This window comes from Lacerta agilis, chromosome 11, assembly GCF_009819535.1.
Source record: "Lacerta agilis isolate rLacAgi1 chromosome 11, rLacAgi1.pri, whole genome shotgun sequence".
Lineage (NCBI taxonomy): Eukaryota > Metazoa > Chordata > Lepidosauria > Squamata > Lacertidae > Lacerta > Lacerta agilis.
This window is the reverse complement of record NC_046322.1, coordinates 48,056,704-48,083,636: the sequence shown is the minus strand read 5'-3', so window position 1 is coordinate 48,083,636 and position 26,933 is coordinate 48,056,704. Positions and strand designations below refer to the sequence as shown.

Here is a 26,933-nt window from a genome sequence, read left to right as displayed (position 1 = left end):
CTTTTATCCGTTCAGGCCTCTGCCACAGGGGAGCCCCCCTGCCATCTCTAGAGGCATTCATCTTCTCCAGTGGAGAGGTGATTAAGCTGCATCATAATTACCCTCCCCTTCTGTTCCTGCTTTCTTGTTTTATCTCTCTCTCTTTTTGTGTGTTACATACATGACTGATATACACCAGTTATTGGTCTTTTCTTAATTTTGATATATCATATTTTTGCAGTCATGTTCATCAGTGAATATGATGGCCTGTGGCTACTGCATTCAGAGGTAAAAGCAAGAGAAGAGAAAATATATATACAACAGCTTTTCTTACAACACTGAAAACAAAGATTCCAGTGGCGTAAAGAATGAAAAGGGTGGCATTAACTGCTATCGGATTTTCCTACAGGGCAGGTGCGTTCAACATTTTTCCTAACACGTGTATCTCGTGAACAATGAATATCGTGAATATGGGTCTCTACAATTAATCCCTGGTTCTAAAGTCACAATCAGTATTGCAGATAATGTTGCAGTCCAAAAATAATAAATAGATCTAAGGGGTAGAGCCCCTACTCTCAACACTTTACCCTGTTTAAGGTGTTAAAAGGGCAATTATCCACTGAATACAAGTACCTCAAAACTGACATGAACTTTGGACAAAACATGTGAGAAACAGTAGATACAACCTTCCCTTTTCCCTGGGTCATTATCCCCTCTTCCTGTTGTCTTCCCTGTTGTCCTTTCCCTCTTGCGTCCCAGCACAGCATTCCATGACATTTTTTGTAAAATGGTGCCAATCTGCATATTAAGCATGCTCCTAAGGCCATGGCATTCTGAAGAGTTTTTTATTAAACAAGATTAAATTTTGGTCTTCATATGCTAGGAAACATTAAAAATAATAATAGCACAGCTGCTAGGGAGGTATGTCACACACTAGAAGCAGCTGTAAGAATATTTACGTTTGGACTGAGTTCAAAGACTTGCAGAGTTTTAGGAAGGTATAAGGGGATGTGTTTGTATCATGGCTTGCCAGGAAATTTTAAGACCAAATGCAGGAAAATGTTGAAGTACAAAGCCTAGTGTACCTTACAATGCAATGCTACACAATTACCCGAAGGTAAATCTTATTACATTCAGTGGGGCTTGCTCCCAGATGTGTGGTTAGAGGACTGCAGCCTTAAAGTCAAGTTTTTTATTAGGAATACAAGGAGCTGCAGAAATAGGAGGCTAGCCTGACCTGCGTTATCTACCGTAATATCACATAATAAAGTGATTTTCTCAAAGCGACTGGAAAATTACTGCTAGGCACAAAACAATGTTATAAACATAATTATTGCAACTATTGACTGGAAACCAGAATCTGTCTTTTTCTGCGTCCAATCATTTTTGTTAATCTATAGAAAAGTATCTAGTGTTGGGCAAGTGTTGTGTCTTCAGGAACTCGGGCAGAGGTTTCTTTCTATTGCTGCTATGGGATAGCTTTAGCATAGTTAGGAATAAAAAGATTTGTGTCTCTTGTGTAGGAAATGTTTATTTTTTTGCATTCTATAATTTCCTGAAGACATTGGGGATAGAACCTGAGACCGTTGGTATGGTGCTCTAAATCCCGTCCACCTATAAACATCTGTCAGATACAGATGTTACTAGGTATTTCCTTCTCAGAGGAGATCATGTCAATAATAATTCTTTAATGTTAAAAGTGTGCAGAAATAATTTTATTTGCAGATTATAGTTTTTCCCGCAATTACTTTAGACTTGCATTTATATAGACAGCATGTTTCTGTTTTGCTGATACTACTGGGTTATGCTGGTCAGTTTAACATTTGAACAAAAAACCAAAATCCTAATACCTACTTAAGGGGGCCTGTATGAGAGGGGGAAAGTGTGGAACTGGTATCTCCTATAGAATACTAAGTGAATTACAGTGGTACCTTGGTTCTCAAATGCCTTGGTTCTCAAACGCCTTGGTTCCCAAACTCTGAAAATCTGGAAGTGTTCTGGTTTTCAAATGTTTTTTGGAAGTTGAACATCCAATGCGGCTGTTGGCTATTGTTTCCGGGGCGCCCGCGCCAATCAGAAGCTGCACCTTGGTTTTCAAACATTTGGAAGTCAAACGGACTTCTGGAACAAATTATCTTTAGCGCTTTTGTTTTTGCTATTTATTTTGTGTTTTTGAGGCTTTTTTGGTTAATTTGTTTTTGTGACCGTGTGGAATGCAGTTCAGCTACTGATTTGACTGATTGTGTGACTGCGGAAATAGATAAAAGCCCCCCATCCAAACAATGACTATCATTAGTGCAGGTAAGAAAAAAATTAATTTTAATTTTTATCATATACAAAACTGTCTTATTTATTTCATAGTACAGTGCCTTGATTATTGCTTTCATTTTATGGATCATTGGTCTTGTTAGATAGTAAAATTCATGTTAAATTGCTGTTTTAGGGGTTGTTTTTAAAAGTCTAGAATGGACTAACCTGTTTTGCATTACTTTCTATAGGAAAGCGCGCCTTGGATTTGGAACGCTTTGGTTTTGGAACGGACATCCGGAATGGATTAAGTTTGAGAAGCAAGGCACCACTGTATAAGAAGAATAAAAGGCAGCAGTAGTAGGACAGTGGCTTCAACTAGTCACCCTTTGGTTAGTTTCTAGTTGAAAGGATCTTTGAGCCAAATATAATCATTTAAAACATCCACAAGAAGTTGCAATTTTCTTCAATACCAGCTATTGCCAGTGAAAACATAAAATAAACCACTCTGTTTTTATTTACAAGACCAACATGAAAAGTTGGCACTAGAAAAAAGGAAACAAATAATGAATATTATCTATGTGTTCATTCTAGACATTTTCTGCTTCTTTTGCTACTATCAGTGCACATGGGCACATACAGCTGGAGAAAGTTTATTCCCCAGGGAAGGTCATTATCCAAATCAAGTATGTGCAGCGAGATGACAACATTTGGAGTCATCTCAGTCCATCTCAGAGAGTAGGACAGAAAGAGAAGCCAGAAGCCAGCAACAAAAGGTCCATGTGCACCCAGGAAATAAAGTGAGTTTTGTTTTATTTTTTGAAATGGCAAGCGGATGGAAGCATCAGGGAGGATGAACCTTGAGAATAATCCCTTTATTGTCATGTCACTCTCAAGGCCAATGTTCATGGAATCTCAGACATTCATCTCCATCCTTTCCTCTGCAGGAAGAGACCACATTTTTGTTCCCCTTTGCCTGAGAAAGCCACTGTCCACTTTTAATCTTCCACACAAGTATCTTCCTGGCTGACTGACAGCTGAAGAAATAATCAGTGGCTCTTCTAATCCTGGCACCAGAGATGCTAGACAGGAACTTACAACTGCCAACTGGAGCTGTCGGTTGAAGAGTTATGCATCCATCAGCATTGGCACTTAACAAGGAAAAGGAATTCAGAGAGGGTGAATTAAAATACAGCCTTTTCAATTACTATCAAATCTTCTTGTTGAGGTGAAGGCAAACAGATGTACAAGTCCCTGAGACACCTGCACAGGAAGGTCTACTATGGACTGAAGTTTGGATTAATGTAGCAGTAACAAATTGGTGTCGCTTCATCAGGCACAATGCTTTTTGGGCTCCATAAAGAAATGACCCTACAGCTATCATACTGATAACTCCAACACAATAATGTTAGACCTGTTTTTCTGTCTCCTTTTTTGTTTTCACTTAAGAATCTCAACTATGTGCTGAGAATGTTTTTTTAAAAAAAAATTGTTGCAGTTAAATACGCACTAAGACTACAATCCTATAAAGACTTAATTAGTAGCAAGCCTCTTTAGAACTCAACATTTATACGATTACTAGCTTAAAAAAAAAAAAAGTACACCAAACTAAATGAATTCTAGAATTACTTTCAAAGATGGGAAGCACTGACAATTAAGTGCTCTGTGATACTTCCTAAGCTACCTGAGGACAAACAACTGCTGTCATCCAGTATATAATCCAAACAATACATTTTATCTGAATTCTATTAGGTATTAGCAGTTGTAATTTAATCCCTAATTAACACATACCGGTACTTTTCAGCTCTGCAAAGTTAATATTCTTTTCAGATATTAGTGCCTGTACTGCAATGATACACTACATTAGCCCTTAAACCAAAGAAGATATTGGACACGAAAAATAGAAAATTTTGACAACAAAACACTTTTTTCTCCAAAGCTCCATCAGGGTTCACTTTTACATGTTAGAGGTTTTCTTTTACATGTTAGAGGCAACTCCAAACATGCAAACCACATTACTTTGTGTGCACTGGTGCTCTCAGGCATGGAAAAGGCTGCCTGAAAAGGTTATTTGTGTGAAAGATATATAATATTCTGCCAAAACAGAGGTCAACCTGTTTACCAGATGTTAATGTGCAACTACTGGAAGCCCACTTCTTATTATCTGGCCATTATTGGAATCATTTGAAAAGTAATTGCCAGCTGCCCTTGTGGGGCAATAAAGTGAGAAGGGGAAAGATTGTCATGTACAAGAAACAACTGGAAAGCAATGATGGAGGCTGGGGGCATTTAGCAGAACCACACAAATATCGTACTGTGACTACTATCTATGCGATTTCTTACCTGCCCTTTACCCTACAGTCCCAAGGCAGGTTCAACAATTTGATATCACATTTTAAAAACAGTTTAAAACAAATTATAATCATAGTAATAGGGTGGGTCCTGAAGTATATCTCATGTATCGAATGCCAGGGGAAAGTGGTACGTATTTAATAGACAATGGAAACTTTACAATGAAGGTGCCAGGCATACCTATGTGGGAAGGGAATTCCGCCATCTAGTAGCTGCCACAGAAAATGCCCTCTCCCAGGCGACACAAACACTGAACTTATTGGAACAGTGGAGCTACCAAGATGGCTCCCTCAAGATGGGACTGTTGGGTTTTGAGTTGCACCTGAGCCGGTCTGGTGTCAGAACTATCAGTTTAAGAAACAGGTGCTGATACTCCTGCATAATTGCAATGAAGTGTAGGCGTTGCTGTGAGTATATATGTCTCTGTCAAGAAACCACTCTGGGGGAGTGTGAATGTTTTGATTAGGTGTTGTTTGAAACTTGTGTAAAGTCTCTGGAAGGTTTACTGCTAGAATAGAATTCTGGGTTTGTTTTATTTTTCCTTCTGTTGATGCCAAGCCAACCTTGTGTTTTTGTATCCTGATAAAGAAGGAATGCAGGAAATAAAGACGTAGTTGGAAAAGTCTTTTGACTCCTGGTGACCTGCTTCAGACAAGTCTCTTCAGCTGTGCATTTCGAACTCTGCCGGAAGCCTACATCCATGGGCCACAGGAAAACTGGGGTGTGAGTTTTCTTTTAGCACCTCCAGAACCCAGTTGTTCCCAAAAGGGATGCGGGTGGCGCTGTGGTCTAAACCACTGAGCCTCTAGGGCTTGCCGATCAGAAGGTCAGCAGTTCAAATTCCCACAACGTGGTGAGCTCCCATTGCTCTGTCCCAGTTCCTGCCAACCTAGCAGTTCGAATGCATGCCAGTGCAAGTAGATAAATAGGTACTGCTGCGGCAGGAAGGGAAACAGTGTTTCCATGCACTCTGGTTTCTGTCACGGTGTCCCATTGCGCCAGAAGCGGTTCAGTCGTGCTGGCCACATGACCCAGAAAGCTGTCTGTGGACCAACGCCGGCTCCCTCAGCCTGAAAGCGAGATGAGCGCTGCACCCCATAGTCTCCTTTGACTGGACCTAACCGTCCAGGGGTACTTTACCTTTTTTTACCTCCCTCTGCTGATCTGTACCCTGAGAGTTTATGTAGGGAAGGAGGTGTCCCCTCCCCCCGATATTTGGGGCGTAATTCGTTTAAGGACTTTGAACACCAACGTGAGTGTATCGAATTGGGCTGGGAAACAAACTGCTAACTGACTAAGAGCCTCTGTTAGCGTCAGCAGTCAATGCCACAGATTGATAGACAGACAGCACCAAATGAAGATAGTCCCTGACTCTACCCTAGCCTCCCGGCAGCTACTGTGTGCTTTCCCCTCAATTGCCCCACAGCGGATGTCAAGATACTCATCAGCAAATCACCAAACCAGCCTCACAACATTTCTTTAAAGAAGGCAAGAAGCATTTGAATTCTCAGGCAATGGTCATTTGGACTCCTGTTTTCAGAGATCAGATACTCATGGGAAACACTAATACACTTCTCCAAGAGTTGTGTGCATAGAACTGAAATCTTGATTACTTAAGCAAATTCTAATGTGATAGTAGCAAAAATCAGTTTACTTACGGATACACATTTCTCTGCTTTCATAAAATCCAGGGCAACACTGAGATTTCCGCCTGTACATAGTTTTTTCTCCATGCCTATAGGCAGTACGGTAACTGATTCTATTAAAACACATGAAAGCAAAATTTGTTAACAAGTACTTGAATATAACCAACTATGGATAATTAGGGATATTGCTGACCTATAAATCAACTCTCCTTTTCCTTTGTTAATTAAGTATTCCTCCCACTAATTCTATATTGGACTGTTCAACTATTTCAAAAAATATCTTAAGACTTTCAGATATAAACACAATCAAGCTGAATAATTATTAGAACTTAAGCCAGCAATGCATCCTTCATATGTGGAAAACTGGATTGATCAGACATAGCCAATCTATCCCAGAGGTAGTCAATACCCTCCATATGTTGTTGGACTTCATCTCCCACAAGCCTCCATCATCATGGCCAATGGATGGGAGATGCAATCCAACATCATCTGCTACCCCTTAGGGGAAAAGATTTGAGTGTCAAAATCCAGCACAGGGTTAACACAGCAGAACCACTGATTTAATTGAGCTGAACTCAAAGAGGAATTTATTTTTTCAGAATTTAGGAACTGCTCTACATTCATGGAATACCTGAGCGGTGTAAAGAAAGAAAGAAAAACCATTAATCCTATCATTATTAAGAACAGATATAAAATACAGTAATTTGGGGAGGCTTGGCAGAAAATGAAGTGAGAATTCCAGGGAACTGGGGCCACCATGAGAAAAACACATGCCAGAATCACAGCATATGGGCCATTCCATTGTCACGGGTGGGACACTTTGACCATGTTTTTTGGTATTCACACATGTGTAACAATGTAAATATACATAAAAATCAACAACCAAAATTTAAACTATGTTCTTAATAAGATGCTGAACATTTTACTAATTTTTTTATTATTTTTATGGATATTTTTGACAATTTTATTAAATGTTAAAAGTGTTGTCACAGGTGGGACAAGAAAAGGACATGGAGCTTGAGATAAGTTTGATTTATGGAAAAACTCTGTGAGTTGGGAGGTGAATCAATGATAAACTCAGCATATCTATTTAAATCAATGTTTATTGGTTACAACTATGCAATCAGGAATTAAGTTTAAGAAATTTAACGATACAAAATTGAGGGGGAAATGCTGTCACGGGTGGGACAATCATCAGAAAACTTTTAACTTGAACACTTCTGTGAAGACTACGTGGGTGGACTTTTGAAAAGAAGGTCCATAAAATAAACTTCTTTTGTCTTTAGCTTTAAAAAAAATGGTTAGACTGCACGTTTGGAATCTTCCTCACCAAAGTCCAGCACTCATCTAGCATTCTTATCAGGCTCATTTTTCATGGAATGGCCCATATGTTACTGCAGTGGCTCATGGCACCATCAGTACAAGCATAAAATCTGAAGTGGCCTCATTTCTCTACTGTTCAAGAAGCATTGAAAAATGACCACCCTCTATGGTTATACCCCGTATAACAAGATCCATCAAAATATATGGCAGGCATGCTACAGAACTGCTTGATCAATTCCTATTTTCAGATAGTAAAAACTGAATAAGCCACTGCATCAACATTACAAGTCTCTCTGTAATTCTCTAAAGAAAGCGAACATATTTTCACACTAGTGCCTCACACAATCTTCCACAGCCCAATAATCCTTTGTAAAATACACATTGAGCACTTGAGAGGATTATCTACCTCATAGTCTTATTTTGGATAACTTATACCCAGAAGCACACACATGCTGGCATGCAAACTATGGTTGCACGCATATGATCTCATTTGTGCTTGATATAAATTATTCTAGACTCCTTTTAACGTGAAACAATCATTAATCACCTATGAAGGATTATTCTAGCAAAGCAATATAAGAACATAGTTTATTGTTTATAAGCAAATCACCTGTGTCGTGTGCATTTAAACCAGTTCAGAATGTCTGTGCAGCTGGTATAGTAAACTTGATCAAAAGGGTGTGGATAGGATTCTTGGACTGTAACAGAATAGCTGCACAGAAACAAAACAAAAATATTAAGTATGTACTTTACTAGAATGATTGTTAAGTGAAATAAAGTATAATTATGAGGGAAACAAATATATAGGTTTACCAACATTTCAGAGATACTATCTGTGCAAGTGAACACTCACTATGTTTCAGACAAAACCAATCAATTAGTCTTTAAGTTGTTCTACATCAAATACTATCTGCTTACTATAGTTACATCTTTGATTGCAGAAAAGTATTGTAAACTAGGAGGATGAACGGCAAACTTTTTTCTTTGGTGCAGACCTGAGTGCATATATTCATCTAATGTTTTGTCACAGCCCAGAAAGCAGGTGCCCGTTTCAGCCAGCATCTACTAAAGGAGTTTTCCACTTTTTAAGGCAATGTTTTCTTCCACCTTTACCATTTGTGCTCAGAAGTGTCCCAACAGTTAAAGGAGGGCAACACAGCAAACATTAGAAATGGGTTGCGAACCAGAATGCTTTTTGCACAGTTGTTCATGGTTAACATTTTAATAAAATTTCCATTAATATAGCAGATGTGGTGCTACAGTTGGATGATCCATACAAATATTCTTACTGTGAAAATGATGACCACAAAATGTGATTTGCACCTAGAAAAGCAATCTCACCACTTAGATTTGAATATGTGAGAACTGAAATCCTGCTTCCTTAATTCCAAATCTATAGCAGTTTCAGTATGTGGAGCTCATCTCATTAAACTTGTTTTGTTTTTTTAAAAAAATAAATGAATACCCCTAAAAAATATACTGTATATGAAAAGTCTAAATACAGTAACTACAAAGGTTCCTTGGAGAGTACCTACATGAATTACACAGGCCAGCTGTTTCTGTTTATCATTGCCAAAGAAAAAAGTGTAATTTCACAAAGGTGTCTCATGCTCCTATGCTAACTTACTATAAAATAGGTCCCAGTGAGTTTTATAGGACTGTACACACCGGTGTGCTGCATAAGCCTGGTGTTCTGCTCATTCATAATTCACTTAGAGGCTAGTATCTCATTCTTTCCCCCCACGTTAGCAATTTAGTTGGAATTATCCTATAGGATTGCCAAAGATTAAAACAGCAACAACTAATTTGTTGACTACCATCTATTCTAGTGCAACTGCTAGTGGTATGGTAACTTTCCAGGTGGTGGTTTATATGTTCTTCCCTCTTGCCACACCCCTGAATATTGGAAGAAAAATGAAAGAATGCTATATTTAGAAATAATCACCAGTCAAACATATTTTTTTAAAAAAAATGATGGTTTCTACTAGTTTTAGGGGCTAGATTCAGACTTTGTTATGCTTAGAGAATACCTTTTGAAATCTGTAAGACTTAAATTTAGGCAGACTTAAATCCCATTGATTTAAATTCCATTGCTTTCAGTAGGTCTACTCTAACACAACTAACGCTGGATCCAACAACATGCAATCAATGCTTCAGATGTTTACATGAAAAAACACAAGAAATTAAAGGCTCCAAAATGAGTAAAAACAGCTTCTGAATTTGCTTTTGCAAACTTGGTATGATGCTAAATGTTCACCCACTCCTTCAACTCTGTATGCATGAGAACTCCAGTGGATATGCTGTGTTCCTCCTGTATATGTAATTCCTTCATTCATTTAAGCAAAGGAGACAGCTCTGTGCACACATCCCTTTGTATGCTCAGAGCTGCCAGTGGAAGACACACTGCACTGAAATTATAGCTGTATTTTCCTCCCATATGAAAATAATTAAACCAACAAGTTTTAAGGTAGATTTTAAAAGCTTCATAATTACACCTGGATGGCTTCCAATAGGGCTAATCTGAATATGCACATTCTCCCACAGAGTTAATTGGATTAAAGGTATCCATTTATATTGTGTCTGGTATTTATACAGTGGTACCTCGGCTTACAAACTTAATTCGTTCCGGAGGTTTGTTCTTAACCCGAAACTGTTCTTAACCTAAGGTGCACTTTCACTAATGGGGCCTCCTGCTGCTGCTACCGCCGCGCTGCCACCGTGCAATTTCTGTTCTCATCCTGGGGCAAAGTTCTCAACCCAAGGTACTACTTCCGGGTTAACAGAGTTTGGAACCCGAAACGTTTGGAACCCGAGGTACCACTGTAATGGTTTCTATTTCCTATTCCAGGCATGGATATATTTTGAAGTAGAATATATTTATGTGTGTGTGGCTCAGTGATGCATTCCCCCCCCCCCATATAGCTGCTTTGGGATATAGAGCACACAGATCTGTTTTCATACATGCAGTATGCGCTTTAAATAAACATAAACATGGACATAAACTACTAGCAAAATAGCTCTTAAATGTTACCTCTCCCAGTGGCTACAGACATTTGGATCCTCAAGATTTAGGGATAAAGTTGTGGTCACCCAGTGGTACAAAAGTATGAGAGGGAAGTGAACAAACCAGTCCAAATAAAGAACCATCTTTTTCACAGAACAGCCCTGTGTGAAAAGAGAAAACAATTGCTAATATTACTGTTACTTGTGACAACCAAGTCCAACCTTGCATTGATGGAGGATGAAGCAACCTGTTTTAGATGGGACTATAGGAGTGGATATATGAAAATAAGAATTGGTGTTTGAATGGTGGGAAGCACAATAAACTTGGCACAGGTGTATCACTGTATAAGTGGGGGAGAACTCATACTGCCAATGACATGAAGGAGTTGAGAATTGAATTTTAGTATCTTCTTCAGCAAGGTCGGGGATGTTCTAGGATGCAATTCTCGGATGCAACAGACTAGATGACGCAGGTCACTTTTGTTTATTTAATATGCAGTGCACATAGCATGCCTACTCAAAAGTAGGGCCCACTGGGTTAAGAAGCGCTTACTTCCAGCTAGTGAGTATAATTACAGGTACTAGTAATAATTAATTTAATTTAATTTGTATACTGCCCTATACCCACAGTTCTCAGGGCAGTTCACAACATAAAATCACACTATAAAAACACAAAATACATAACAAACAAACAAAAAACAACAACCCAATTATCCCCCCCTTCCACAACATATTTTAAAAGGGCATTGGATGTCAATCAGCCAAAGGCCTGGTTAAAGAGGAACGTTTTCGCATGGCACCTAAAGGTGTATAATGAAGACGCCAGCAGATTCTCCCTGGGGAGAGCGTTCCACAAATGGAGAACCATTGCAGAAAAGATACATTGCCACCCTCAGGACTTCTCGTGGAGGAGGCACACAAAGAAGGGCCTCAGAAGATGTTCTCAGGGTCCAGGTAGGTTCATATGGAGATAGGCGGTCCTTGAGGTATTGCGGTCCTGAGTTGTTTAAATACATACCCTACAAACATTTATCCAAAGAAAATAGGGACGTCCTATTGCATAATAATAATTTTACTATTTATATCCGGCCCATCTGACTGGGTTGCCCCAGCCACTCTGGGAGGCTTCCAATGTATATAAAAACATAATTAAACATTAAACATTAAAAAACTTCCCTATACAGGGCTGCCTTTAGATGGTTCAAGGGTCGGAGAACTCCATATCCTGCAACATTTCTCTGATGAAAATAGGGACATCCTAAGAAAAAGCGGGACATTCTGGGATCAAATCAGAAACCAGGACAGCTTCTCTAAATTCAGGGACATCCCTGGAAAATAGGGACAGTTGGAGGGTCTGTAAGTATAGGACTGCAGCCTCAATCAACTTTCCGCTGACTATAAATGGGCTTCCTTCACTGCTCTAATTCTGCTTCTAGGGACATAATCAACAGAACTCATAGATAAACACAGCCCTTGGCAGAGTAGGGGGAGAGGTACTAAAAGAATGACAGTGAATGGTCTTTAAGGTGCATTTGTTTCCAACAGGCCATAGATCACTGGTAAATATTTGCTTCTGCATGGGATGTGACTCTGCATTGCACAAGACACCAGTGTAGCCACAGCAAGCAAGACTGCTGCCTAGGAACATAGAAAGCCACTTTATAACAAGCCACACCACTGGTCCATCTAGCTCAGTATTGTCAACACTAACAGCAGCTCTCTGGGATTTTAGACAGACAACATTCCTATCTAGAGATGCCAGGTATTGAACCAGGGATCTTCTGCATTCAAAGCAAACATTCTGCTGTTAAGCTGCAAATATCCTGTGAGCATCAATATCCATTCCAGATTTGCTTCCATTATCAGAGCACAGTTGAGGAAAAACCAGCATAAGACTGGGCTGAGCTAAATTGCATTCATGGGTTTCTGCACTTCTCAGCTACACAAGCCCTTTGTTCTATGCATGTCACGATTTGAAAGCTCCTTAAAAAGCATTAATACTGTGGTAGTCAATGAGCTATATTAACCAGGAATGAAAAGTTGTGCACTTGCAGTTTAATTTCCAATGGAGCAATGATCTCCCTTATTAAAGCAGATTATGCAGGTAAATTGTATTTCCTTTTCTTAAAATGTCAATAAATTTCCTACCGAATGCCTCTAACAAAAAAGATTAATGTAAAAAAGAAGACTCAACTATTTGCATGAACCCCCTAGTGTACAACTTGATTGCATCCTAGTTCTTTTGCTTAATTATTAAGGAAAATCAAAACAGAAAATCAGTACAACTGATTAGCATTGCTAAAGTGTTTATATTAGCAATAAAAATGTAGAAGATTTAACTCTATCTACAGTATGCAGAAATGCATTTCTAAATGATACATTAATATAAAGGTCTCAAGAATTCCTCATAACTGGATGAACAACACTGACAACACAAACTATAAAGGGGTTGAAAGTTTCATATATCAGTTATGTTGTTTATAAAGAACATTTTTAAAAAAGATACCCAGTGACCACATTTCAAGGCCCCCAGATGGAAGATTACATGAGTGAGTGTCACAGTAGAGATGACGTTAAGGTAAATGCTGGTACTTATTGGGCAAAGGCTAATAGAGTTCTGTCAAGAGAACAAGCTGGTCATCACAAACACTCTTTTCCAACAACACAAGAGACGACTCTACACATGGACATCACCAGATGGGCAACATCGAAATCAGATTGATTATATTCTCTGCAGCCAAAGATGGAGAAGCTCTATACACTCAGCAAAAACAAGACCTGGAGCTGACTGTGGCTCTGATCATCAGCTTCTTATAGCAAAATTCCAGCTTAAACTGAAGAAAGTAGGAAAAACCACTGGGCCAGTAAGATACAATCTAAATCAAATTCCTTATGAATACACAGTTGAAGTGAAAAACAGGTTTAAGGACTTAGATTTGGTGGATAGAGTGCCTGAAGAACTGTGGATGGAGGCTCGTAACATTATACAGGAGGCAGCAACGAAAACCATCCCAATGAAAAAGAAATGCAAGAAAGCAAAGTGGCTGTCCAATGAGGCCTTAAAAATAGCGGGGGAGAGAAGGCAAGCAAAATGCGAGGGAGATAGTGAAAGATACAGGAAATTGAATGCAGATTTCCAAAGAATAGCAAGGAGAGACAAGAGGGCCTTTCTAAACGAACAATGCAAAGAAATAGAGGAAAATAACAGAATGGGAAAAACCAGAGATCTGTTCAAGAAAATTGGAGATATGAAAGGAACATTTCGTACAAAGATTACCACAATTAAGGACAAAAGTGGAAAGGACCTAACAGAAGCAGAAGACATCAAGAAGAGGTGGCAAGAATACACAGAGGAACTATACCAGAAAGATATAGAGGTCTCATACACCCCAGGTAGTGTGGTTGCTGACCTTGAGCCAGACATCCTGGAGAGTGAAGTCAAATGGGCCTTAGAAAGCCTTGCTAACAACAAGGCCAGTGGAAGTGATGATATTCCAGCTGAACTATTTAAAATCCTAAAAGATGATGCTGTTAAGGTGCTACACTCAATATGCCAACAAGTTTGGAAAACTCAGCAGTGGCCAGAGGATTGGAGAAGATCAGTTTACATCCCAATCCCAAAGAAGGGCAGTGCCAAAGAATGCTCTAACTACCGCACAATTGCACTCATTTCACACGCTAGCAAGGTTATGCTTAAAATTCTACAAGGCAGGCTTAAGCAGTACGTGGACCGAGAACTCCCAGAAGTGCAAGCTGGATTTCGAAGGGGCAGAGGAACCAGAGACCAAATTGCAAACATGCGCTGGATTATGGAGAAAGCTAGAGAGTTCCAGAAAAACATCTACTTCTGCTTCATTGACTACGCAAAAGCATTTGACTGTGTCGACCACAGCAAACTATGGCAAGTTCTTAAAGAAATGGGAGTGCCTGATCACCTCATCCATCTCCTGAGAAATCTGTATGTGGGACAAGAAGCTACAGTTAGAACTGGATGTGGAATAACTGATTGGTTCAAAATTGGGAAAGGAGTGCGACAAGGCTGTATATTGTCCCCCTGCTTATTTAACTTATATGCAGAATTCATCATGCGAAAGGCTGGGCTGGATGAATCCCAAACCGGAATTAAGATTGCCGGAAAAAATATCAACAACCTCAGATATGCTGATGATACAACCTTGATGGCAGAAAGTGAGGAGGAATTGAAGAACCTTTTAATGAGGGTGAAAGAGGAAAGCGCAAAATATGGTCTGAAGCTCAACATCAAAAAAACTAAGATCATGGCCACTGGTCCCATCACCTCCTGGCAAATAGAAGGGGAAGAAATGGAGGCAGTGAGAGATTTCACTTTCTTGGGTTCCATGATCACTGCAGATGGTGACAGCAGTCACGAAATTAGAAGACGCCTGCTTCTTGGGAGAAAAGCAATGACAAACCTAGACAGCATCTTAAAAAGCAAAGACATCACCTTGCCGACAAAGGTCCGTATAGTTAAAGCTATGGTTTTTCCAGTAGTAATGTACGGAAGTGAGAGCTGGACCATCAAGAAGGCTGATCGCCGAAGAATTGATGCTTTTGAATTATGGTGCTGGAGGAGACTCTTGAGAGTCCCATGGACTGCAAGAAGATCAAACCTATCCATTCTCAAGGAAATCGGCCCTGAGTGCTCACTAGAAGGACAGATCCTGAAGTTGAGGCTCCAGTACTTTGGCCACCTCATGAGAAGAGAAGACTCCTTAGAAAAGACCCTGATGTTGGGAAAGATTGAGGGCACAAGGAGAAGGGGACGACAGAGGATGAGATGGTTGGACAGTATTCTCGAAGCTACTAACATGAGTTTGGCCAAACTGCGGGAGGCAGTGAAGGATAGGCGTGCCTGGCGTGCTCTGGTCCATGGGGTCACGAAGAGTCGGACACGACTGAACGACTGAACAACAACAAATTGGGAGCTGAATCTGAGCTCCTGCCAACCTAGCAGCTAGAAAGCATACCAGCACAAATAGATAAATAGGTATTGCTGTGGTGGGAAGGAAAATGGCGTTTCTGTGCGTTCTACCTTCCATCAGTGTTCAATTGTGCCAGAAGTGGTTTAGTCATGCGGGCCACATGACCTGGAAAAGTCTGCGGACAAACACCGATTCCCTCAGCCTGAAAGTGGAAATGAGCGCCACACCTCATAGTCGAATTTGACTGGACTTAACCATCCAGGGGTCCTTCACCTTTACCTTATAAAAGGTATTGGATAGAATCCAATGTTAGTCCTACTCAGAGTAGATCTATTGAAAATTAATAGATGTGTCACTTGGGTCCATTACTTTCAATGAGTCTACTATGAGTAAAACTTAGAGACAAACTACTGACAGACTGGCTATCCCACTATAACTGGTGGAAAGATAGCATAGTTTGAGATTATGAGAAATAGTTGCAGTAGTAAAAAATAAAAATTCTTTTTAAAAATCTGGCAGTGGTAGATAGTTGCATGAAAGAGGACAGGATTTGAAATGAGATGGCACATTCTTGCATAATAATCAACAAAAAGGTAATGGTTAGGGGATGGTTTTCATTCAAGGAAACTAGCTTGGTGCACACTCGCTAATCCCTTTCATTGTGAGATTTCCTAGTTTTCTTGGAGTTGAATGAAACCTAGTGCAGACCTTACATGTCCAGTCCCATAAGCAGGGAAATTTGAAAAATTGTGAGTGAACCGTGGACTTTCACACACTTTGCATCCCTCTTAAATGTGAGTTTGCATTTTTTGAAATTCATTTTTTTGAAAAGCATCACATTTGCACCATTGTTAACATTAACCATGGTTAATAAGGTAAAGGACCCCTGACAGTTAAGTCCAGTTGCAAACGACTCGGGTTGTGGCGCTCATCTCGTTTTACTGGCAGAGGGAGCCGACGTTTGTCCACAGGTAGTTTTTCCAGGTCATGTGGCCAGCATGACTAAGTCCCTTCTGGTGAGACCAGAGCAGTACACGGAAACGCTGTTTACCTTCCCGCCGGGGCAGTACCTATTTTTCTACTTGCACTTTGACGTGCTTTTGAACGGCTAGGTTGGCAGGAGCTGGGACCGAGCAACGGGAGCTCATCCTGTCGCGGGATTCGAACTGCCGACCTTCTGATCGGCAAGTCCTAGGCTCAGTGGTTTAGACCACAGCACCACCCGTGTCCCATGCACCACCCGCGTCCCATGTGCCACCCGCGTCCCATTAGCCATGGTTAGCTTCAAACAAAAGTACAATCAAGAACTTGAAGTGGATTTGTAAACACTAGTTAAAGTCCACCACTGTCCTAACTGTGGACAGAAACCCATGGGATTTGGCAGACACCTGAGGGGATGTGGCAGCTATCTGGATCCACCCAATATCAGAAAAGCAAAGAAATTACTGGTGTAGATTTTTCCATTAGTATCCATGGAAAATAGACCATACAGTTAAAGAAACACCACATATTTCCATTGGGAAAGGAAATTATAGGACAGTAAAAACTTATTTGGGCTGACCACTCCAGATCTCTTTCAAAATAAGAATCCCCCCCCAAAAAAAAATTAATTAGCAATGACAATTTATTCACATACCAGTCTACCTTAGTGATCACATGTATACCTTTTTTTAGCATAATTTTAATATTTTCTTTGCTAATCATATATTGAAATGGTGCTCTGTTCTCAAAAGCACTTTGGAGAAGCTGAAATCCCAGTAGTGTGCTAAAGGACTTTATAAATGGGAGTGTGTTTCCATGATCCACAGAGCCCAGCTATCATCTAAACAGCTGCACATCATATGACAGCTGCAAGAATAGCAGGTTTAAAGTTTTCATCCACTTAGAATGGTGATTATTCTACTCACAGAGCAGCCTACAAAATGAACGGCACTAAACTGGTTTGGGGAAAAAACAACAATGTGTTTGGGGTGGGCTATTACAGACCCACTAGAACAGAGGAAGTCAACCTGGCACCCTCCATATGTTGTTGTACTACAACATCCATTATCCCTGGCTTTTGGCCAGGCTGGCTAAGGCTGATGCAAGTTGTAGCCCCACAATATATGGAAGGCACCTCATAGCTAGAACTGTGTGAAATGGCATAAGCTGTTCTTCATACAGCTTTCTTTTTGTGCAGAATATTTGGCTACTTGCTATGCGGTAACCACAGGTACTAAGTACAAGAAAGGGAAAGCAAGAATATGTGGACTAGCCCTGCTCCCTTTGTGCCACACACAAGCTGGCATCATGTTCCCTGTTTAATAATAATAATAATAATAATAATAATAATAATAATAATAGCCCACCCATCTGACTGGGTTGCCCTAGGCACTCTGGGTGACTTAACAACAAAATATAAAAACACAGTGGGACATCAAACATAAAACCTTCCTGATACAGGGCTGCCTTCAGATGTCTTCTAAAAGTTGTGTAGTTATTTATCTCCTTGACATCGGAAAGGAGGGCATTCCACAGGGAGGGTGCCACTACTGAGAAGACCCTCTGCCTGGTTCCCTGTAACTTCACTTGTCGTAGTGAGGGAACCACCAGAAGGCCTACAGAGCTGGACCTCAGTGTCTGGGCTGAACGACGGAGGTGGAGGCGTTTCTTCAGGTACAGGCCTGAAGCTGTTTAGAGCTTTAAAGGTCAGCACCAACACTTTCAATTGTGCTCGGAAACGTACTGGGCGCCAGTGTAGAATGCTCAGCATCAGTCCCAAGGAGAGGTGGCTATGCAAGTCCAAAGCAAGACTACACAAACACAGATATATGCACACAAAGGGCTCCCTCCACAGGGATGAAGATCCCAGTCAGTGTTCTCATCCTCATGGTGGAGAATCTTGAGCCCATAAGCCACACATGGACTTCCAGGGTTTTCCCTCTGGCCCTCCAGTTTATGCGCCCTCTCTCCAGGCCACACCTTTCATGGGTCCTTTTCCCTAGCTGGAATGAGTCCTTGAACTGTGATAATCACTCCAACTTGCTTGCCAAGATGGGAGGGATGCATATCAAAGCACGTCTATAAACCCCTCTGGCTTTTGTATAGCTGCAATATGGCCTACTGTACAAATGCAGGAGTCACATCCATATCTTTGTCCACCTTTGCTTCTGCCTCACCCACATTCCCCACTGGAAAGTGGACCTTGGAAGGTTACCCTCCAGAGAATGTCGCCTTTGGGACTGAAAAATGTTGCCCACACTTGCTGCAGATAACTCTATGTGCATACACCTGTACTTGCACAGGTATCCTTCCAACTAAGGTAAAAAATGCAAAGACAGGGAACATGCCTAGGACACACAGGTAAAGATAACAAAAGGTAAAGGAACCCTGGATGGTTAGGTCCAGTCAAAGGCAACTATTGGGTTGCGACATTCATCCCGCTTTCAGGCCAAGGGAGCCGGTGTTTGTCCTCAGACAGCTTTCCGGGTCATGTGCCCAGCATGACTAAATCAGTTCTGGTGCAACGGGACACCATGATGGAAACCAGAGAACACGGAAATGCCGTTTACCTTCCCACTGCAGCGGTACCTATTTATCTACTTGCACTGGCATGCTTTTGAAATGCTACGTTGGCAGGAGCTGGAACAGAGCAATGGGAGCTCACCCTGTCGCAGGGATTTGAATCACCAACATCCTGATTAGAAAGCCCAAGAGGTTAAGTGGTTTAGAACACAGAGCCACCAGCATCCCTAGGACATGCATCAGCATCCAGAGGCACAACCAGCACCCCACATTATTGTACATCTACACCCCATCAAACAGCATTCTCAACCCCATGGCAGGAGCTCTAAGCATGTGCAAATGTACTAGACTGGTTCAGAATATGCAACAGCAGGCAGTGAGGTCACTAAATGCTCATCGTCTATAGGACAGGACCAGTCCAACGATTATTGCTAACTCTTTCATACATTCTGGTCCCACAGGTATTGAAACCGCAGTATGGCTTTTGCTGTACACAATCTCTGCTCATAATGCATTCTTAGACAGTAAACAACGAACACAAGGCAGCAATGTGGGACTTTGGTCATAAAACCAAAAATGTTATCTTTTGTTGACAGACAGAAACATTAATTAAAGCAACCGATGCTGACCTTATCAAAACTTGTATCTGACCCAATCTTGTCAGCAGTGATTAGTCTCATGTTAACTTGTGGCTATGAATAAACTTGATTGCTTTTATCGATTCTGCTTGCAGTGTTAATAGATAACAGGCATTAAATGCAGTAGGAGCAGTGCACAAGGAAATCATTTTTACACATGCATATATTTTCGCATTCTGTCATATACTTTATAATCTGGCTCATGGCACATAAAGTAGAATATAAAATTGCAAGGCAAATCGTTCTCATTTGGTATGGAGGACTGCCATAACCAGTGTTAGGTCTTTACTGACGATCTCAAATAAAGGAAAATATACCTTAAGCATTTGATATAGTTTATATAATGAAGAGTATTTTAAGGGCATAGAATGAAGGCTAAGGCATCAAATGTCAAAACTGTATTTTGAAAAAATGCAAACTAACTTATCTATGAATACTCAAAAACTCAAAAAATAATTTTAAAATAACAGTAGACTTGAAGAGCCGTAGAGTAATATTCTTTATAAATGCAATAGCATCTTGTTTTTAAAAAAATGCTGGCCACAAATCATAGAAAACTGTGGTGCACATAAACAAAAACAGGTACTATATCAGAAAAGAAGCAAAGACTAGTCCTTCTGTTTCTAGGCATTCCAAAAGAAGTTATGTTAAAAGTATTAGCAACTTTAGGAAATTTAGGATATACATAACATTAGAGACCTGCAATAAACATTTTATGAAAGAGCTAAGTTAATTACTGTTTGCAGAAACAAAACAAACCTATCAATATAAAAGTTTGAGCTTTTCAGGATAATTATTTGGATTATGTTTTACATCAGTTTCACATTAAAATTGGTTTGATGAATTCACCTAGGATAGAGCTTTCCAAACTTTTCATGTTGGTGACACACTTTTTAGACAAGCTTCGTTTCACGACACAGTAATTCAGTTTTACTAGCAAACTGGGGGTTAAACTAACCTTTTTCCAGCTCTGGGAGGAGCGTGGGGAGCATTCACACAACACACTGACTAATGTGTCATGACACAGTGTTTGGAAATCTTTGACCTAGGGATTTTTTCAAACAGTTCTTTTAACACAACAGAGTTCATCCTCCTCAGAGATAGCATACCTTGTGCTTTTATTTTTTTAAAAATCACAATAGACTCCACATATTCTCAAAGGGTATAGCCAGACCATTTTTTCCTTGCATGATCTACTACAGAAAGCCATGAAAGAAAGTGGCCCACCAGACACCACATTTCATGCTCCAGAGCCTACAAATTCAATAGAAGTATACAGAATGGGGATATGCCATCCCTGCAGCATGCTCTGCCCTGCTGTACATACCTTTGGATATTTGCAAGAAGGCTACATACATGACTGGAACTCTAGGGCACAATGAGGAACCGGTGAATGAATGAAATTACTTTTAAAACAGCACCTTTTATTTGGCATTTGAAATAGAAAATAATGCTATATACAATAGTTCAATAGCGGTATACAAACCTATACATTATGCACAGAAAACACTTTGATAATTTCATACCAATTTGATATCAAAGTTCTCAATTGTTATTCATATCAATCTAACTTTTCTTAATGCTACTTTTAAAAAAAGAAAAAAAAGATGCCCCATGTCATTAAACTCTCACATTCATTTCCTTTAATGTGAACAGAATCTGCTTTAGAGACAGCCTGCTTCATCATTAAAAGGATCCAACAAAGGCATTGCCTTAGAAACCCTAACAATCAAAGACTTTTTGTTGTAATTAATATTTTTTCCAAGATAAATCATCCTATTAAAATATGTAAATTGGCTCTGGTTTCAGGTTATCTGAAACCTTCTGAAAGTGAATTTGGAAACTAATTCCTTGCTGTGAGCAGTAATTTGAAGGGAAATGAATGATGAGTGTATTTTTATTAACATAAGCAAAAAAAAAAAAAGATTTCAGTCCTTTAACCATGTTCCTTATAGAGTACTTATTGAATTATTTAAATCTGACTGCACCCCCTTTTGAAACTGGATAGTACTGATAAAGGGTGCTTATCTGCCATTACAAAAATGGATTGTCATTGGTTCCATTGTCTAAGGAAGCACCTAGGAGTTATACTGCATTCAATAATCCGAGTTCTACAGCCATTTCAATTCCATTTCTCCTAAAATAAAATCTGTGGACTTAATGAGGCACTTTGTTAAAGTTATTCTCTATAGTAAGAATTAAAAGAGAGAGAGAGAGAGAGAGTTCTACAGCTTAATTGCAACATGTGTTATGAAGCACTTTATAGTGATTGACTGGAGAGGGTGTGATTTTGTGTGTGTGTGTGTGTGTGTGTGTGTGTGTCAAACTCGGTGCCAAAAAAGGCTTACATACTACATGAGCAGACTTTACATCCCAACTGGTATTAATGGTTTCTTTCACATTATATACTGTTAGTCACTGAAAGCTACCCAGATATTATGCATGGATTCTGTCATGAAAGACTTAAAAGACACTGATTGCTGGGTAGGTTTTTGTTGCCGATTACCCTAATTTACTACCTTCAGAAACCATCATTAATGGTCCCTATTACATCAAAGTACATTAGAGTTAAATATATATATATATAGGGTAGGAGCCAGATACATCTGTGGGATTTGAGAATATAATCACCCGGCAATGTTCCATTGATTTCAACTGGAGCACAAGCACACATAATACAGTGGTACCTTGGTTCTCAAACGCTGAAAACCCGGAAGTAAGTGTTTTTTGGAAGCCAAATATCCGATGCAGCTGTCAGCTACTGTTTCCGGGGCACCTGCACCAATCAGCAGCTGCGCCTTGGTTTTTGAACATTTCGGAAGTCAAATGGACTTCCGGAATGGATTAAGTTTGGCGCTTTGGTTTTTGCTATTTATTTTGCGATTTTGTTTTTGAGGCTTTTTCGGTTAATTTGTTTTTGTGACTGTGTGGAACCCAGTTCAGCTACTGATTGAGTGATTGTGTGACTGCAGAAATGGATAAAACTCTCCCATCCAAACAATGACTATCATTAGTGCAGGTAAGAAATTTCTTTTTTTTATCATCTACAATACTTTCTTATTTATTTTATAGTACAGTACATTGATTATTGCTTTCATTTTATGGATCAATGGTCTTCTTAGATAGTAAAAATCATGTTAAATTGCTGTTTTAGGGGTTGTTTTTAAAAGTCTGGAACAGATTGATCCATTTTGCATTACTTTCTATGGGAAAGGGCGCTTTGGTTTTGGAACGCTTTGGTTTTGGAACGGACTTCCGGAACGGATTAAGTTTGAGAACCAAGGTACCACTGTATTTTGGATTGTATTCATAATATTCAGGCGCTGCTACATAACAAGACAAATAAACCCAGACAAAAACATTGCAGGGGGGGAGATAAATTTCTTTTCTCTCAATGCCCTTTTCCTATATAACTTTTTGACATGGAGCATGTTTCTTTAAAGCCTTGTATTCAAACATTGTATTCTGCCTAACTGACAGGTACTCTTCGGAAACAGTTGTTATTTACAATATCTGTCTGGTTAAAAAAAAAAAAAAAGATTAAGAGATCAAGTTTCCCTTGACTTCCAAACTGGTCGAGCCACAGCTGGTGCATCAGATTTTGAGCAACTGTTCCACATACACACAACAATACTTCTGTCTTTCCATGGGGTTTGCTCAGGTCATCTGCATGTGGTGTGGATTAAAGTAGCAATAAAGCTCTATTATAAAAGTAGGCTAAACAGTGAATTTATACACTAAACTCCTGTGACACTGGTAAATTCTGTCATCTGAAACTCTCTTCAGAGGCGTTTCCGTATCTTGCACACAGAGAAAGGTCTCTTTTAAGTACAATTGAAAACAGTCCAAAATCTGTGATTAATCCTGTGTACTGTCAGGCTGAATATAAATAATGTATAGGGAAGTGCAAGATAAATGTAATGTTATGTGGGAGAAAAAATGTTTTGAGAAGTACCTTCCAAGTGTACCTTTCAATGGGGACAGTATCTTCCATTTACACAAAGGCTTCTGTCATTCAATGAATTGTCCCTTAAAACTACTAAAGCTTAAACAAGTACAGTACCAATCTGGCTAGCAAGATTACTTTTTTGCATTTGTCAAAGCTTTGCTAGTGTGTACTGGGCCTTGGAAGCTTTTTTATTTCAGCATTGTGAGAATGAGATGTGTATGACAGGAGAGATGTGCAAATTTATGACATACAGCTGTGAAAATGTGCTTCGAGTTTAAAGGAAAATTCAAATGCTGAGGTTCATATTTTTTTTAAAAAAAAAATCTTTGTTAAATAGGTGAAGCACGCCTCCATACTATGAACTTAGGGAACACACATTTCTTCCATTTGGTAGACCTTTCAAATTAGGCCACAAAAGTACTGCTAGCCTGCTGGGAACTGATAGAGAAATTAAGAGCTCCATCCTGATGCATTTTTATGCTGAAAATGGAAAGTGTCCCTTCTCCGGTGGCAAGCTTGGTTTCTATGCTAGCTGCATAGTAGAATGGAGTACTCTGTCACTTTAGCACCAGCTTACTCATTTGTCACCTATGGCTACCATGTTTGATTACAACATTGGAGTAGCAGACATTCGTCATAAGAGATTGCCATATCATTCATGATGTGCTTCAACACGGTTATTTTTTCTCATGGTTTTCTGCGTACGTATGTACTGCAATAACAGTTCAATGAGAAGAGTTCATATCCTTACCTTAGTCTAATCTAGAATACCAAAACATCTGAGAGAAGGAGCCAATTAAGGCAGTGATTCTAAGCAATTTGCGCTTTAGACATCCTCCTGTGGAAAGGAAGAAGTTGGCAGCTGCCCAATGAGCCATGGAGAGGAGCCCCCTCCCTTTAGACCTTCTCTCACGAGTGAGGTGAGGCAGTCCAGGTGACCTATGGAGGAACCCCTATAGACTTCCTCCCATGAAGAGGAAAGAGTTGGCAGCAGGTTGCCCAGGCAACCACGTAGAGTCCTACTTGGGAGTAAAGGATCAATTGGTGGCATCCGTAAAGCGGACAGTGGTGGCAGCAGAACAATTAGTGAGGACTGTTGTGACTGTTCCTCTGCAGATTGCCTGGGCTTCCTGCCACCAACAATGCCCTCCAATGCTACTGTGAAGGCCTGGCAGCTCTCTGAAGGTTGTCACCTGGCTGTAGTTTTCTGTGGCCAAGCAAACTGCAGCATGGCGACACTCACATTTTGAGTGTGTAAATGTGTGTAAATGTTAAGGAATCTTTCATAGACTGCAGTCCTACTTATCTGAAAGTCAGTTCCATTGAACCGAATGCATCTTAATTCTGAGACAACACACAAAGGATTGCACTATTAATATGTTATGTTGTATTTTCATTATTCGGCTTTGGAGAGGAATCCCTAACATACTTCCTAGGAAGTAAATGCAGTGGGAAAGTGGGAATACTCCAGTCTCGCTCTATGAGAAGAAAAACAGTGCCAACTGCTTTGTTTTATCTGTATGCACCAACAATCTCTGCAACTATATGCCATAAATATAAATATGGCTGGGTTTTATGCTCCTATAATAGCTATTAGATGTCTAAATGGCATGGGCTTATCTATTGCTGCCCATGCAGAATGTAATTCCACGCACGCAGCATGACTTCATCTTTCTCTTCTCCCCACTGCACCCCCTGTGGGCCTTCAAATTTTGCTCCAGAGGGCTGGGGGGCCCTCTGGAACAGATTTTACAGCCACACAAAGGCTGCAGGAGGGAGAAGATGAAAGCCTTCTCCTGAGCAGAAATCTGCTTGCACAACACTGGATTCCACCCAAATTATTAAGTGCTGTTCTATAAAAATAGAGCAATGGTGAAACTAGAAAACAACTATATTGAGTAATTTTCAAAAATAATTTCTCAGCTCTCCCATATTATCTTACAAATTATTATCTTACAAGCCAGTTTTATGTGACTGTCATTTTAAAAAAGTGATTATTTTAATGAAGGTGACTTATCTGCAGGGAAAAAATACAATAATTAAAACCCACTAAAGTCATTAATGATGTTCTGCAGCCCAAGAACACCCTTTAACAATAGTTCATGAAAAGCTCCCAGGCATCACTTTCAAAGTACTTCTCTAATAGAACACAATGCCTTTTACTCACCCCACCCGCCATTTCTGCATGACTCAGAAACAAGGGTGTTTTAAAAATAAATAAATGGTTAAATAAAGCTTCTCTTCAAAGTTGCCTCTTACAGAATAGAAACAGGCTGTCTAGCTCAGCCCTACACTTGTGAAGCCTTTATTCGTCTAACCCATTCAGCTGTGTTGTCACAGTGATCACTTTTCCTAGGAGGCTGGATCTAGTCAATGGAAAGAATGTCTGAAGTAGATTGCCTAGACAGGCTGTTTCTGGGTTCAGGCCTGGTGGTATGTCAACATTCTCCTCAATTTTTCCTTAACCACTGACAATGATAAAAAAATTATTGAACACGTTTTACCATGATTACTTCCCTAGTTAGAAATCATCAATAGCAATTCTCAGGAATCATTAGAGACTTGCACTGACTTGATTCAAGTGTGTTAGTAGCTCCAAATTGTAAGGCTTTTTGGGAAATTTGCATATTTCAACATGCATTACTTTAATCACTATATTTTACAGTCATTATAAGTAAAAGTTAGGTTAGCCAAAATGGTAAATCTAGGAGAGGGTGATAAATTATGTGTTGTTTAGGAAGCAGTGATTATAACAGTAAGAACTCAGATTTCTGTTCTTAATAATGTTCATGATATAAAAGTATAATCTTTAAATGAAACTACACTTAGTTTGATATCACCAAATAATTGAGTAGTTTAATTGATATAAATTTGTTTCAATTGGTCTACTCTGAGTATACCTTACCTGGCTATCACCCTCTTATAAATTGTAACACAACTAAACAGCAAAATAGAGTTTCAGATTTCTCAGTGGATTACATGATCCTCCTGGAAGCAAATTTTGTTGACACCTTTTTCCAAATGTATATAAATAAATAAAGATTTTTTTAATAGATTAGTGACAGCTAACTGAATAAACAAGATAAATTATTTAACACAATTCCATTGGCAATGACAAAGAAACTGCTTTTGTTTTCCTTTCACTACTGCAAACACCCTTGTGAGTTATAACATCAATTATTCAATTAATGTAGTGTAAGTCAGGGTTAATTAAGATAACTTCGCTAAATCTGAGCTGCTAGTTCATTCAAATCCTGCAAGCGAGCCCAGCAAGGCTTCTGATTTAAGCTATCAAGTCGCTGAGGCTTAGCAAAGTATTTCAACCTCCCAATCTTCTCCCATGCCAGAA

The 26,933-nt window shown here is 39.6% G+C and overlaps 1 protein-coding gene across 1 annotated transcript in view; it reads right to left on the bottom strand.

Moving 5' to 3' along the window:
* MEGF10 (multiple EGF like domains 10) overlaps positions 1-26,933 on the bottom strand; it is a 111,622-nt gene that overhangs the window by 73,967 nt on the left and 10,722 nt on the right. The window contains exons 2-4 of the mRNA XM_033163887.1: positions 10,579-10,712; positions 8,158-8,259; positions 6,237-6,337 (exon numbers count right to left, since the gene is read on the bottom strand). Coding sequence (XP_033019778.1) covers positions 6,237-6,337; positions 8,158-8,259; positions 10,579-10,694 — 319 coding nt within the window. The 5' untranslated portion in view covers positions 10,695-10,712. The remainder of the gene's footprint in view (positions 1-6,236; positions 6,338-8,157; positions 8,260-10,578; positions 10,713-26,933) is intronic.